The 13,778-nt window shown below is 45.2% G+C and overlaps 2 protein-coding genes across 2 annotated transcripts; one reads left to right on the forward strand and one right to left on the reverse strand.

The window, feature by feature from the left end:
• Positions 1 to 287: 287 nt before the first annotated feature.
• si:dkey-112a7.4 (uncharacterized) lies at positions 288 to 3,545 on the forward strand. Its single transcript, XM_056300494.1, has 3 exons — positions 288 to 432; positions 892 to 1,163; positions 1,920 to 3,545. Exons 2-3 carry the CDS (start codon positions 983 to 985, stop codon positions 1,997 to 1,999), a joined length of 261 nt encoding a protein of 86 aa, XP_056156469.1. The 5' UTR covers positions 288 to 432; positions 892 to 982; the 3' UTR covers positions 2,000 to 3,545.
• Positions 3,546 to 3,904: 359 nt separating this feature from the next.
• Positions 3,905 to 9,944, reverse strand: cldn7a (claudin 7a). Its single transcript, XM_056300698.1, is given in 5 exon segments — positions 3,905 to 5,172; positions 5,174 to 5,207; positions 6,104 to 6,188; positions 6,942 to 7,106; positions 9,308 to 9,944. Coding segments are annotated over 5 exon segments (642 nt in total). The 5' UTR covers positions 9,531 to 9,944; the 3' UTR covers positions 3,905 to 5,037.
• Between the last annotated feature and the right edge of the window lie 3,834 nt (positions 9,945 to 13,778).

Genomic DNA, 13,778 nt, shown 5'->3' on the forward strand with positions numbered 1-13,778 from the left:
GTAGAGTGGTATTCAACTAGAAGGCCACCAATCAATGACCGGCAGCTGAGTCACTCTGTCACTGAGTCAGCGTGTTCAGAGACTCGGTGCACCTCCACCCTCTACTAATCCATAAACCACTGTCATTGTGATAGTCCCGACGAGCGGTCAGTGACGTTACCAGCGTCGGCTATGAGTCAGACACGATTTAAGGAAATCCCCAAGGCCCGACAACACGGAGAGACGCTGCGCCTTTAAAATCCACACTTCCTCCGTGTCGTGCCAACGGAGAGAGCGAGAGAGAGAGAGAGAGAGAGAGAGAGAGAGAGCGAGCGAGAGAGAGAGAGAGAGGGAGCGAGAGCGAGAGAGAGCTGATAAACAACAACAACCTCGTTCTCGCCAACCATTTGTACCGGATTTAGCTCTAATACGGTGGCCCCGGGTGTACGAGAGGTGAGAACACGTTTGTCACATTTTCCACAAAAAAGAAAAGAAAAGAAAAGAAAGGTATTTCAGACAACAGAATGGCCGATCTGTTTTATCTGTTTCAGTCTAAAGACCAGGTGGAAAAGCAGTTTATTCCAGAGGGGGGAACTAATGGCTGGCACGCTATGGTTTATGTCAGTTATTCCATGTCGTTATACGTGTAAATGTTGCTATTTGGGTGGATTCGCCGTTGTGGATAGTATGGAAAATTGACTACATAAGAGGCGCACCGCCTACTCTTTCAAACAACAGATAAACGTCGTAGTGCGCACTTGCCGAAACCTGAAGTGTCTCTGGCAGATTATTGCTACGGCGGATCTACTAAACACGATTACTTTCATTCATGTGATACAGGGGCGATGTGTGTTATATGACATTTTCTCTTTTTGTTGACCATACATTCGTTGCTGAATGCCATTGCGGAAGTGAGGGGACTGTCTCAGCGTGCGTGTCGAAGCCTCGGCTGCGGGGACATCTAGTGGACATTACGGAGAATACACGCGGTTCTGCGGCAGAGATGTACGGCGCATCAGGTATACCCGAGCTGATACCGCCCAGCGGTCCGCCGAGGCAACCCGGTCCGGCCGGCCAGTACAACCCAGGACACCATCAGGTGAACGGCCGCGGGGGAGGACCCAACCCTCAGAGACTTGGTCAGAGGGCACCCAAACTTGGGCAGATAGGGCGGTCAAAGAAAGGTGAGCAAAGTCGAGTTGAAAGCAAATGCACTCGCACAACAGGCTAAAGCTTACACAGCTGGAGTTGTTGAAAGTGTGTGGCTTTGGTCTGTGGTGGGGCTATACAGAAATAGGTTGGCATTTACCAAAATGCACAGTTTAGCCTACCCGCCCCAAAGAAAAGGATGGACCGACTGTAGGCCCACTTTTTCTCTGCTGATACTGATTCAGAGTGCTAAATGTATACGAGCATAGATAGATTATGAGATGATATCGGTGTCCAAATTGTTACTACATCCCTCATACAGAATACATCGTGTAGTGTATTCTGTATGCTATTGGATCATGCAATTCACTACATAGAGTGCAGTAGGGCTGTGCGCCGCACATACAGCATAGCATGCACTTGGCAGACTCACATTCAAGTGGAAGTGACCCTTCATAACATCGGAAGAGCAACTTTGTCACCCAATTCTTCTAATTCAAAATTAGAAGAACTTCATCACAGACATTGATTATGGGCTTATAGTAAGGCTGCACACAAATGGGTTGAATTGCATCTAAGAGCAAGATTAGCAAGTCCAACCTGCCCTACAGTAAAGGATGGACCAACTGTATATTTTCACTGCTGATGCTGATTTAGATACTAACTGTGTGAGAGTACCTACAACACCGACTTAGACCGCACAATTTTAGTGGGATGTTGTCTGCATGTGTTAAATCAGTGTCATGTACTCATCGAATCCAAGCCACTGATGTTCAACCTTTTCTTTCCAGTGGAGCTGGAGGACGAGGATTTGGATGACATCATGAACAACAATGGACAATGTCCTGTCTCCCTCTCGCCCATCTCCTAACATTACCAAGAAGTGCCAAAATCTCCTGGGGTGCCAAACCCCATATCAGATATCTGGCCTTGATCGTTTCAAGTGACCTCCAGAGGCTTCTGACGGTTTAACGTGGCACATATTGCCAGGTGAAGTCCAGACCTAGTTTGTACATAGTGTTTAACTTATCTTTGATCAGACTGTGAATGAATTGTTCGGCATTTCTCTCTGCTGTATACCTCGGGAGGTAGTAGGCAAGAAGGACATGGGAAAGATATTTAAAGGAGTGGGTTTTTTTTTCCGAGCTTCTTTAAAAAGGGCTACATTTCCAAAGTTGCACTGAGTAAAGCGATGAGACGAAGCGCACCCTATCACCAGCCTTTCCTTTTATGGTGGGGGTTACTTGTTTTCTTTGGGACAGTTTGTGTGACGGAGTGGAAACCTGTTAACTTGTAAATCCGCAGGTAAAATGTCAAGCTTCGGTTGTGCCGGGACTATCATTCTTTACTCTTGACACCGACAAAAGCGGTATACTATTATTCTGTGGACGAATGCTCGCTATTTTGAAAACAGTTAACAAAGACAAAGCTACTGATGATTATTTATTGTTCAGAAAAAAGCATAACAGTTGTATGTGTTATTATGGCTTATATACTTATTTTTTACTTGTTTCTCAGTGGATTTTGTTTTGATCACCTACGATTAGGATTTGTCATGTTTTGATAAGTAATGGTGCACTTTGTTGAAATGCCTGTCATGTGCTGTGTGACATGTTGCCGAATTCTATGCATGGAGTCTTTCGAGGCATCGAAACACGTAACCAGTATCCCATCATTAAGGGCTGCACACTGTAGTATTTAAACCTTGAGGTCGGACTAAAAATGTCTCGCTGGCATAAAGAACAGACCCGTAAGTGTGGCATCATCACAAATAACGACGGCGTTGCAGAGGGGGATTCAAGAGACTGGATTATCCATTCCAATTGAAAACTGGGAGAGAAAAAAAAAGGTCATTGTTTTTGTTTTAGTGATATGCCAAACTGAACTTTAATATCGGTTCTGAGTGGTATCGTGACGCCGCACCAAATGACGAGCTCTCGTTGTACACAACACTCAATGAGTTTATTCGTGATGTTTTTGAAATGAGTAATCCTGATCTCTGAAGTATACCCCCCGATGCGGTCACAACGGCTGTGCAGTTTGGGTGGATTAGCCATGTGAGATAAGAGGTAGCGGTTAGGCCGCACCGCTGAGAGTCAGTACATACTTGCTTACTTTTTTTTTCAGATTACGTGGGCATTGGGAAGGTTTCTGATCTTCCCTCTAAAGGGATGTAGGAGTGAGACATTACCACAGAAAAATGCACAAATGGTTGCTGGTGTCATGTTAATTAGCTGGCCATGAAATAGTTCCTATAGTTCACTTTAATGATTTTTTTTCACGTGACAGAGGCATTGTGTTTCACAGCTCATTCTCTTGACTCAAAGATTGTTATTTGGGTTGTGTGCATTACCATTTGCATGGAAGTGGTGGAATTTTTGAATAATGCATTTTGGGAAATAAAACATTTATCTTTACGGAATGTCTGGATTTTATATTCATGGATTACAAAACAAGAAGCAAGAAGGTCCTAGGTTCAAGCCCTGGGGTCGTCCTCTGTGTGGAGTTATGTTCTCCCCGTGTCTCCGGTGGGTTTCCTCCAGGTGCTCCGGTTTCCTCCCACAGTCCAAAGACATGCAGGTCAGGTGAATCGACCATACTAAATTGTCCAGGGTGTCTCCCCGCTTGCCGCCCAATGACTGCTGGGATACGCTCCAGCATCCCCGTGACCCTGAGAGCAGGATAAGCGGCTTGGATAATTGATGGATGGATGAATTTGAAAATGAAACGCCTCGTTCACTATTTTGACCACACACACACACAAAAAGGAACACATTGCAGTGTTTATTATGGTTTTTGGACAATGGGAAACAAGTTAAAATGTTGCCTTACAATTGTCGTCCTATGGAAAGGATCGAATTCCACAAGGAATTAGCCAGACATCAGAAGTTTATAAAAGATAGCATTGTAGCATTAAAACTGATCAAAGCATGAAACACATCAATCTTTACACTTGTGTAGATACAAGTTTCCATCTAAAAAATACAACTTAATAAAAATCAAAGCCCTCAAAAGTAGAACCGTGCCATTTCATCACATCTACGCTAATCTACATATGAACAGAAACGGCACTCTAGGTACATTAATGAACAAAACACACAACGACATAAATAAAGGCAGTTTTTAAAGTGTATCCTGTAGTGTGGATGCAGTTGTATCTACCATAGCAATCATGGCACTCCCACTAACAAACAAGGCACCTGTGGTTTGGTGACTACATTATAAAGTATTTCATATGCAAGCAGGGTTTGTAACAGACTGGTATGAAGGACTGCTAGTCCCTTAGTGAGCGCTATAGTAAAAGGCTTGTGTGATACAGTCACCATATACAGTCGGCCCAATGTGTGAAGTCACACCCAACTTATGGTGAGGTCTATTTTAGAGCCACTATATCCACACATGGTGAGTCCTCTGTTGTGGCGAACCCCTGAGTAGGCCATAAATGGATCCTAAGCACCAACCTGGAAGTGATTACTTTCAATTACATGGGAAATGCTAATTGATGCTGAGACGCTGGATCTAACATGGGAACCGCTAATAGATGCTGGATCTAACATTGAGGTGCAAGCGTTGGCCATAATCCACCATTTTGGCTACAATTCAAGAGGGTGCACCCTAAGGACCTCTCTATTAATTCAGGGATCTAATTATAAGGGATTTGCGAAGGCAACTTGTAAACAATTGTGGAATGTTTGGACGGGGTGAGAGGAGAGTACTGTTTGATAATCTGGGGGTCTCACTCAAAGGGCCATCTGAAAATAAAGAAAATCCCCTTTTAGAAATTCTTTCCATCAGGCAAGGGTTCAAAACTGCCCCCATAACTTCATTACACACATGATTCATTCCATAACATAGGGAGAGCATTCTTCATTTAGGATGGAGCAGTCCCGAGTAGTTGTGGAGGCGCTCTCAGACGTATTCCTTGGTACTGCTGGGTGGGCCAGAGCGGGCAGCGGCCATAGGCGGGTACTTGGACACCTGCTTCTTTCTTGGACAGGAACTTGCCAACATGGCTCCACCCAGTACATCCAGGAGGGAGCCCCCCCCATGCAATGAAGATAGCGGCGCCAAACTCAAACCTGGGAAAAGAGAAGAGGATATAACCTACAAACATGGCTGATGAACTTCTGCTTCATCTTGGTAGGGTCAAGATCGGTTCTCCGTTGCCCGATAGAAAAAAGCTAACTTTGTGTCGCCTTGAGTCCCGTCTGTGATTTTGTATTTCAACATATACAACAATACAGTTTGACATATGTTTCTGTTGTCTACATGGCTGTTAAAAAGGTGCTTTGATCGAGGGTCATGAAATGCTAACAGCCTTGAAATTACCCTTAGCTTTGGCTAGCTAGTTAGCATTTTGTGACGCTTGATCAAATCACTTTTTAATAACTGTGCTGTCATCTGATAGCAGAAACATAACTACATGCCAGTGACAACATGCATTGTGTTATGCACTAGGTGGAAACATAAAATTAGGGAGCACAGACAGAATTGAAGGTGACAGAAAGTTGGCTTTTTTAACATTAACTGCAATGGGGATAGCTAAGCTTTACCCCACTAAGAGGAAGCGGCTGTACGTTGGCCATATTTGTGAAAAAGATCTATTCTCTTACAAGAGAGCACGTTTGTAAATATTTTCTTCGTTTACTTATATTTGCACAACGGGAACAAGTACATATGGAAAGAATCGTTGCAGTAAAAATATTTTTTCTTGTGTATATTACTTCAATGCAGGTCAGAAAAAAAGGTGTTTATTGAGAATCTCTCAATGTTCAATCAATGCAGTTTCATCATGCGGAAACAGTGAACGAAATTCACTCACGGACCAAAAGGTAAGCGATTTAAGGTGAAGTAATTTGAAAGAACAAAATCTAGATTAGGGCTTTGCTAAAACCGGACTCTCCCAATATATCCGATGGAGAAAGCCAAAGAGGATATTGAAAAAGTAAGAGTAATGCAGACCGGGGTGACTTACTTGGTGTTGACAGGGGTGTAGGGATTATAGAAAGCCCGGATGACATTGTGAGCAAACCAAGAGCACGCCACAATCGCACATAGCCCTGTCACGGGAGAAATACACCACAAAGAGGAAAAGATCAGTACCAACATCAGCACATCATCAAAGTTTGATAAGGCGGACGTGCACTTAAGACTTTTACAGCCGCCTGAAGGCTTGCTATTGACTCCATCACAATTAGCTTTTATTGCTGTTGTCCTCAGAGTCCGCGAGACCTTTTATGTGAGGAACAGCACCAGCAATCCTGGCTTCGTTCACTCGGATGACCTCTGGAAGACTTTAACGGATGAGTGGGAGAGCAGCATTATGACCGGCCTCCTACATGAGTTGCATTGAGGATCACTGAGCTAGGCAGCGTACTTACTCACCCTGATTTCATGGGGTTTTCGTTGAAATAGTTTGTGGCTCTTGTCATTGCATGAGTCAAGTGGAGATCCTTTCCCAGCCTTGCTGTCATAGCTCATTTTTTCCCCTCCACAGTTTCCCCATATTTGAATGGAGGGAATTGGCTACAGAAATACTCCAAAAAAAAAAAAAGTGTTTTCCCGAAAGCATGGTGGTCAATCTGATATTCGCACTTTTTCCATTGTTCCCAGAAAGCTGGTTTTTCAGAGGAAATCTCTTTCATTGCAAATTCCAGTACAACATTTGTTTGACAGCAGCAGTATGAGGTCTTGTTTCCCACCCACAATGGTGGGACGTAGGTATAACAAGGCATCCGGACTACACAAGAGTGTGCACAACAGAGATAACAGGTGGACCATTAGAGTTGGAGGGTTCATCTTTTCTTGCTCACCTCCCACCAGCAGGATGATGCCCCCGATCATGGCGATGCGGGATTTGCGTACTTTGTCATTCCCACCACAGGTAGTGCACTTCATTCCCATGCAGGCCACACCCAACCCCGCGATGGAGACGATGATGCCGACTATCATCAGGGCACGAGTCGCCTGGAGAGCACCTGAGAGAGAGAGAGAGATGGACCAGCTTAAGATACATTTGATAGTTCTCTCAACGGGCTGATTTATTGATAGCAATTTGTTTGCACACCGTCGACATGCAATTTTTGCTAATCTAAGTAAACTAGTGTAAAAATGTGTGTGCAGGATATTTCATATAAGAAAGTAAAAAAAAAACAAAAAAAACAACCCATTGCCAGAATCTCACTGAAAAAATATGTGCTCCTGGAAACACAAGTTGGAAAATAAAGCAAGGATCCCCTCAAATAAATAGGCCGCAATCTATCACACAGGTTTTATTTGTTTACTCAGAGGCTGTGAATTACATTCACATTATGAGCCTGCCAGGATACTTTAATGTGCACTTTTCCTGGAAGAGAGGCCCTATAGTACCGTGCACGTGTGCACGCACATGCACAGACTCTCTAACTTGCTCACATGCATGCACGCACACGCGCACACACACACACACACACACACACACACACACCACTCGCCTCCTCTTCCCTCCCTCCCATCTTCTGTTGTTTGAGAGGTGGAGGGCTAGTGAAAGGCTACTGCCAGGACCCTCATCTGTCAGCCCCCCCCACCCAAACACATTCACACCCATAAACCTATCACAGGATGCCCCCCCCCGACTCCCCCTTTTGTCTCTTCTCCTCCGTCCACCTAGAACCAGTCTGTGCCAGTCTAGGCCATCCCGGCCCTGCCCAAACAAACAAAACCCCCAGCACAGAGGGAGGGAGAGAGGGATGAGCGGAAAGATGTGGGAGTGAGCGCTGGCGGCGGCAGCGTAGAGGGGAAGAGAGAACAGAGGATGGATGGAGTGAGGGGGGAAAAAGAGATAGAGAGCACAAGATGTGTGTGTGTGTGGGGGGGGGGACCCTAACAACTAAAGATGAGAGAGGAAAACGGTGGAGCAACACAGACTCCTTTTCATGAGAGTTTAGGATGAAAAAGGACGCTCTTAGGAAACCTTGCGAATCCCAACCAGTTAAAACACCAGAACTCCACCTACTGAGCAAATACAAGTCTGCCAGAGAATCAGGGTTTTTGAATGCAAAGCACTTTAGAGGCAAGAGGACAACTTTCTCCTGTGGCTGGTCACACACAATTACAACGTTGTGGCTGATGAGCAAAGAGAAGCAGACTGGACTGTGTGTGTGTGTGTGTGTGTGTGTGTGTGTGTGTGTGTGTGTGTGTGTGTGTGTGTGTGTGTGTGTGTGCGTGCGTGTGCGTGTGTACATGCTGTGATCTGTAAGTGTGTGTGGTACTGTGTCTGTGGGTGGTGTTGAGACTGAAGTGGGATGAAACACCCGAGCGCTGTACAAGTGGAGGATCTATCTATGACCTCGCTGCCACTCCACCTGAGGCAAAATGGGAAATGGTCGGTGAGCTCTCGTTGTGGCGGCACCACCACCCACACCGGTTCCCCATCAGTGCCCTTGCACGGTGAAGTACCACGCTGGGAACCAGCAACCCGCTTCAGGATCACCTTGTCTGCTAAAGAGAAACTAACCAGGCCCTTCCCTCCAGACACCGCTTTGATGAGTTTGAAAAGTGGGACTTTTACACGTGTGTGTGTGTGTGTGTGTGTGTGTGTGTGTGTGTGTGTGTGTGTGTGGAAGGTGGTCAGGATGAGGGGCGTGGGCGAAAGACGGGTTGCTAAGGGAAGCCGTAAACAACGGGAACCACAGTGTACTGAATGTTACTGTCTTCGTGTCCATTAGATGGATCTTCTCAGTTCCTTCCAACCCTCTCTCCTAGACAGAAGCAGTCTCTATCAAAGGCAGCCCTGTGCAGGAGACAATGTCCCCCTGTGGCAGCACAACACAATGGGGTGTAATTGGCGTGTATGTGTGTGTGTGTGGGGGGGGGGGGGTGCAGGAGGGGGGGATGCCGTTTGCGCGCTGTGGCGGAAACCTTATCAGCGGTGCCAGTGTGAGATCGCTCGAGAGGACAGGTGGCTGCTCACCTGCACGTCTATACAGCTGTATAAAGGATGCTCATTAGAAAACAGACTTTGTGTACACTGACACGACATAATACCAGAGGGTTTGTGCATACTGACACAACCCGAGTCCCCTAATCACCCGCAGTGATGGCGAGCGAAGCGCGCAGCGGCGCAGCTTCAGCTGCTCGCGGAAATGCCCGACTGGCTGAGTAACGGTGAAGGACGCGAGATGCGCGCCGCGCAACTTACTGTCAAGCTGTAGGATGGAGTCGTAGATTTTGCACTGGAGCTGCCCGGTGCTCTGGAAAGCGCACGACATCCAGAGTCCCTGGTACATGGCCACCGCTGTTATAATGTTGTCGCCGATGTACGCGGACATCTTCCACTGGGGCAGAATCGTCCCAATGATGAGTCCAATAATACCAATGAGCGACAGGGAAAATCCTAAAAGCTGAACACCCGCGTTGGCCATCTTCGGTGAGACGCGGAAGGAAGTGACTGTAATGGATGATAAACTGCAAACGAGCACGTTTTATCCCAGAATCCCCGGTGCGCGTCTCCAAACTATTCGCCTCTTCTCTGCAAGTCTCCTTTGGTTGGAAAAACTCAAAGTGCGATTTCTGGAGTGTGCTGATGTTGCAAAGCAGGAAAAAATTAAATGAAATTAAAAAAAAAATGAAATAAAAGCAGCCAGGATCGCTGATGCGCCTCTGGGATGTGTAGCAGGGGGTCTTGTGACGGGAAAGGGCTTTTAGGATGTTGGTGATGAGAGAAATGGGTGTGTCTCGTGCCCTGCTGATGCACGGAGTTAAAATTAAGATGCCTCCAATCCCCAACCTCTTTCTGCGTTTGTAGGGAGTCAGCCCACGTCACGGCCGCGAAGTGTTCCCCTTTTATATTCCGGCGAAGCAACAGGTTGTCCTGCAGCCCTGACTGGCACCATCCTCATGCAAAGTTACTTTTCTCTTGCTCCCGTCTTTCTCTTTCTTTGCATCCGCTTTATAAACGATGGTTTAGAGCAGAAAAAGGAAAGAGGACGTTGTCTTCTTCCATCATGTGCAGTTCAGGTGACTTATAGGAATTGTGTTGTCATCTAAAAAGGAGCATCTCTACGGGTCAGTCAGCAACCATTTCACATCTCTTGGAACCAGTTCAGCAACCTGTGTCCTGACCCAGTGACCATCCTCACAATATAACGTAGACTTCCAAACACAACTCACACACTCACATATGACCACGCTGGAAGACTAAATGCCTGCTGTACTGTAATTTGTTGCTTTAGTGTAAATTTAAAGTTACAATCCGTAGTTAAAGGCACGTGCTAACGCGGCGATGGGGCAGACTGCAGCAACACTAAAGTGCTCTATTAGAACAAGAAACATGACTTAAATCACCGCCAGGTCTACATATGGAGATAACTGAAAGCCTCTAAAGGAGTTGAAACCAACGCGGGATCAGCGAATTTTTTGCATTAGCAAGTAACAAAGCGAAGAACATTCACGAAGTCTGACCAAAACCACGTCAGAAGTGGGGGGGGGGGGGTCTCTGTGTGCATCGATTGCGGACTGTACCTTTTAAGTTATTGTATTGTAATGTAATGTAATGTAATGTAATGTAATGTAATGTAATGAGGGCGGCACAGTGGTTAGCGCAGTCCACTCACAGCAAGAAGGTCCTGGGTTCGAGCTCCGGGGTAGTCCAACCTTGGTGGGTCCTCCTCTGTTTGGAGTTTGCATGGTCTCTGCGTGGGTTTTCTCTGGGGGCTCCGGTTTCCTCCCACAGTCCAAAAGACACGTGGGTCAGGTGAATTGGCCGTACTAAATTGTCCGAGAGAGAGAGAGAGAGAGAGAGAGAGAGAGAGAGAGAGAGAGAGAGAGAGAGAGAGAGAGAGAGAGAGAGAGAGAGAGAGAGAGAGAGAGAGAGAGAGAGAGAGAGAGAGAGAGAGAGAGAGAGAGAGAGAGAGAGAGAGAGAGAGAGAGAGAGAGAGAGAGAGAGAGAGAGAGAGAGAGAGAGAGATGTCCGGCCTGTCCATCGTGTCTCCCCGCCCAGTGACTGCTGGAATAGGTTCCCTTGACCCTGAGAGCAGGGTAAGCGGTTCAGATAATGGATGGATGGATGGCATTGTAACGATCACGGATGTGTAGACTCTCTAGTGGACTGGTTAACGTAGTCGCCCGTGGTGCGGGAGATCTGGGTTCGCGTCCCGGCAGCGGTGGTTCCCGGCTGCCCCCTGAATTCGTTACATTGGTGTCAGAAGTGGGATGGTGAATCTTAGTCTATGTGATGCCCGATTAAAAAAAACGTAACGCGTGTGTGAATGTCCGGTGGTCCTCAGCCTGTCAAAATAAATGCAAGTCTCTAAACTAACTCTGTGTGTGTGGGAGGGTCTGACGGTAGAAACCTGTGGAAATATGTGGAAGAAAAACCCGTGGCGTGGAAACCTATAGAAACCTGGGGGGGTAGCGCAAACTACTCGACAATCTGATTCACACTCCATATCAGTTGGTGGCGGTAATGCATTAATGTTGTTTGCCAACCGCGCCAATAAACACCAACTAGTAGTAGACGAAGCGGAAGAAGAAGAAGACGAGGAGGAGGAGAAAAGGCAGAGCGTGCAGGCGGGGGGAAATACTCGATCTTTCTGGATTTTTCCAAAAGAGAAGGAAGGGTAAGAATTTAGCCTATGTAGTAACTTTTCAGTAATGGTTGAAACTGCCTGTTGATTGACGATATGAGTTGGATTCGGCCCCTACAGTCAAGAGAAATTCTCTTCGTCATGGGTAGGTGCCGTTTAGCTAGCGGGCCATACTCGTCTGAGCCCACAGCATACTTTTATTGTCCTTTAGCAGGGTTTTTTTCTCGTAAATAAATCAAATTTCCATAATACGAACTAAAACGGCAACGACTCATCCATTTTACGATAGACACAAACAAAAGTTAACCATCATTGATTTAAATCTAAATGAACTTCCAAGTAAATAAACGGTTAACTTTACGCCATTATGTATGAGAGTATTGTTAAAATACTCCTACAGTTAGATCATGTAATGTAATTAGAATGCAATCCAATCTATGATGAGTTTCATTTAAGCTGATTTCATGGTTTTGCAGAGGGTGCCAAAGACGAGCTCCAGACTGAGGAGCCAGCAGCAGCAGCTCGGTCAGACTCAGGCGTGGAAACAGGTAACAGCAATTTAGTGGTACTTTTTGTGTTTGTGTGTCACAGGGAGCCAAAGAGTGAAGCAATTTTGATTAGCTAAAATGCTAATGCTACTCACGCCTGTACATTGGAATGAATGTTGTCAATTGCAAATGTCAGTATAGACAGGTCAATGTCATGGTGTACCTTTTAAGGTTACACTGAAATAACAAAGTGTTTTAATTTTAGCTTATTTTTATCATGCCATACACCATTTTGACAATTTATATCAAAAAAGAAAAAAAATTATGTATATATCACATTATTTTGACTTCTGAAAAATATATGAAAATATAATTTTTGTGGTGACTTCATTGTAATGTGTATCACAAGGTACATGACAATTCCTACCAGTGTAGGCGTAAACAACAGTTTTTGAGGTACATATTTCAATTTTTCAGTGATTAAGACATGTACTTTGAATGTAAATAAGGTGCCAGAGTGCATTAAAAAAAACATTAAAAAAGCTTATTTATCCAAAAAAATTGTTCCAGGGGAGGATCCCCTGGACCCCCCTACAGAGGTCCAGGCTAAGCCCCGAATGTCCTCAAATCCCGGAAACGCCCCTGTTGCTTTATTATCAACATGATTTTCCTTCAGTATATGTCTGTGTGTGTGTATGTGTGTGTGTGTGTGTGTGTGTGTGTGTGTGTGTGTGTGTGTGTGTGTGTGTACCAGGTTTTTCTAACCTTCCAGTTTTTTCTATCGTAATGGGGACATTAAAAAAACCTTAAAAACTACCTACCTTGTGGGAACATTTTATGGATACCCATGAGGGAAAGGGTCTATTGCATGGGTAGGACTTTGTTTTAGGGTTAAGGTTAGAATAAGGATACACCTGATGATGATGATGATGATGATGATGATGATGATGATGGGGTAAAGGCTAGGCCATGAATGTAGTCAATGAGACGTCCCCACAAGTATAAGGTGACATGGTGTGTGTGTGTGTGTGTGTGTGTGTGTGTGTGTGTGTGTGTGTGTGTGTGTGTGTGTGTGTGTGTGTGAGAGAGAGAGAGAGAGACTGTGCAGTGTGTGATACTGCATAATACACGGTGTGGTGTGTGTGTGTGTGTGTGTGTGCGCCCTACTAATAAACCCAAACTTTGTGTGTTATTCTGTATATGCATATATGCATCATTTTTGTGCCAGTACTGGTACTGATGTGTGTGTGTGTGTGTGTGTGTGTGTGCGCCCTACTAATAAACCCAAACTTTGTGTGTTATTCTGTATATGCATATATGCATAATTTTTGTGCCAGTACTGGTACTGATGAGACATAGTAGTATTTGTAATAGTAATGCTCCTAGATGAAGACCAAGCTGTAACAGTAGACGCATTCAGTGGCTTACCATATTATTGTTATTATTATTATTATTACAATGACTAATCTCAAGGTGTGTTTTCAGCTCTTGAATAACTTTTACATGTTTCAGAGTTACTGGCTGTATTTCTTTACATTTACAAAGGTTCACAGTTTGCAGATTAGTGATTCGGTTGTTGGTATTTTTCATGGTTGGA

The sequence above is a fragment of the Lampris incognitus genome, chromosome 20 (genome assembly GCF_029633865.1).
Source record: "Lampris incognitus isolate fLamInc1 chromosome 20, fLamInc1.hap2, whole genome shotgun sequence".
Lineage (NCBI taxonomy): Eukaryota > Metazoa > Chordata > Actinopteri > Lampriformes > Lampridae > Lampris > Lampris incognitus.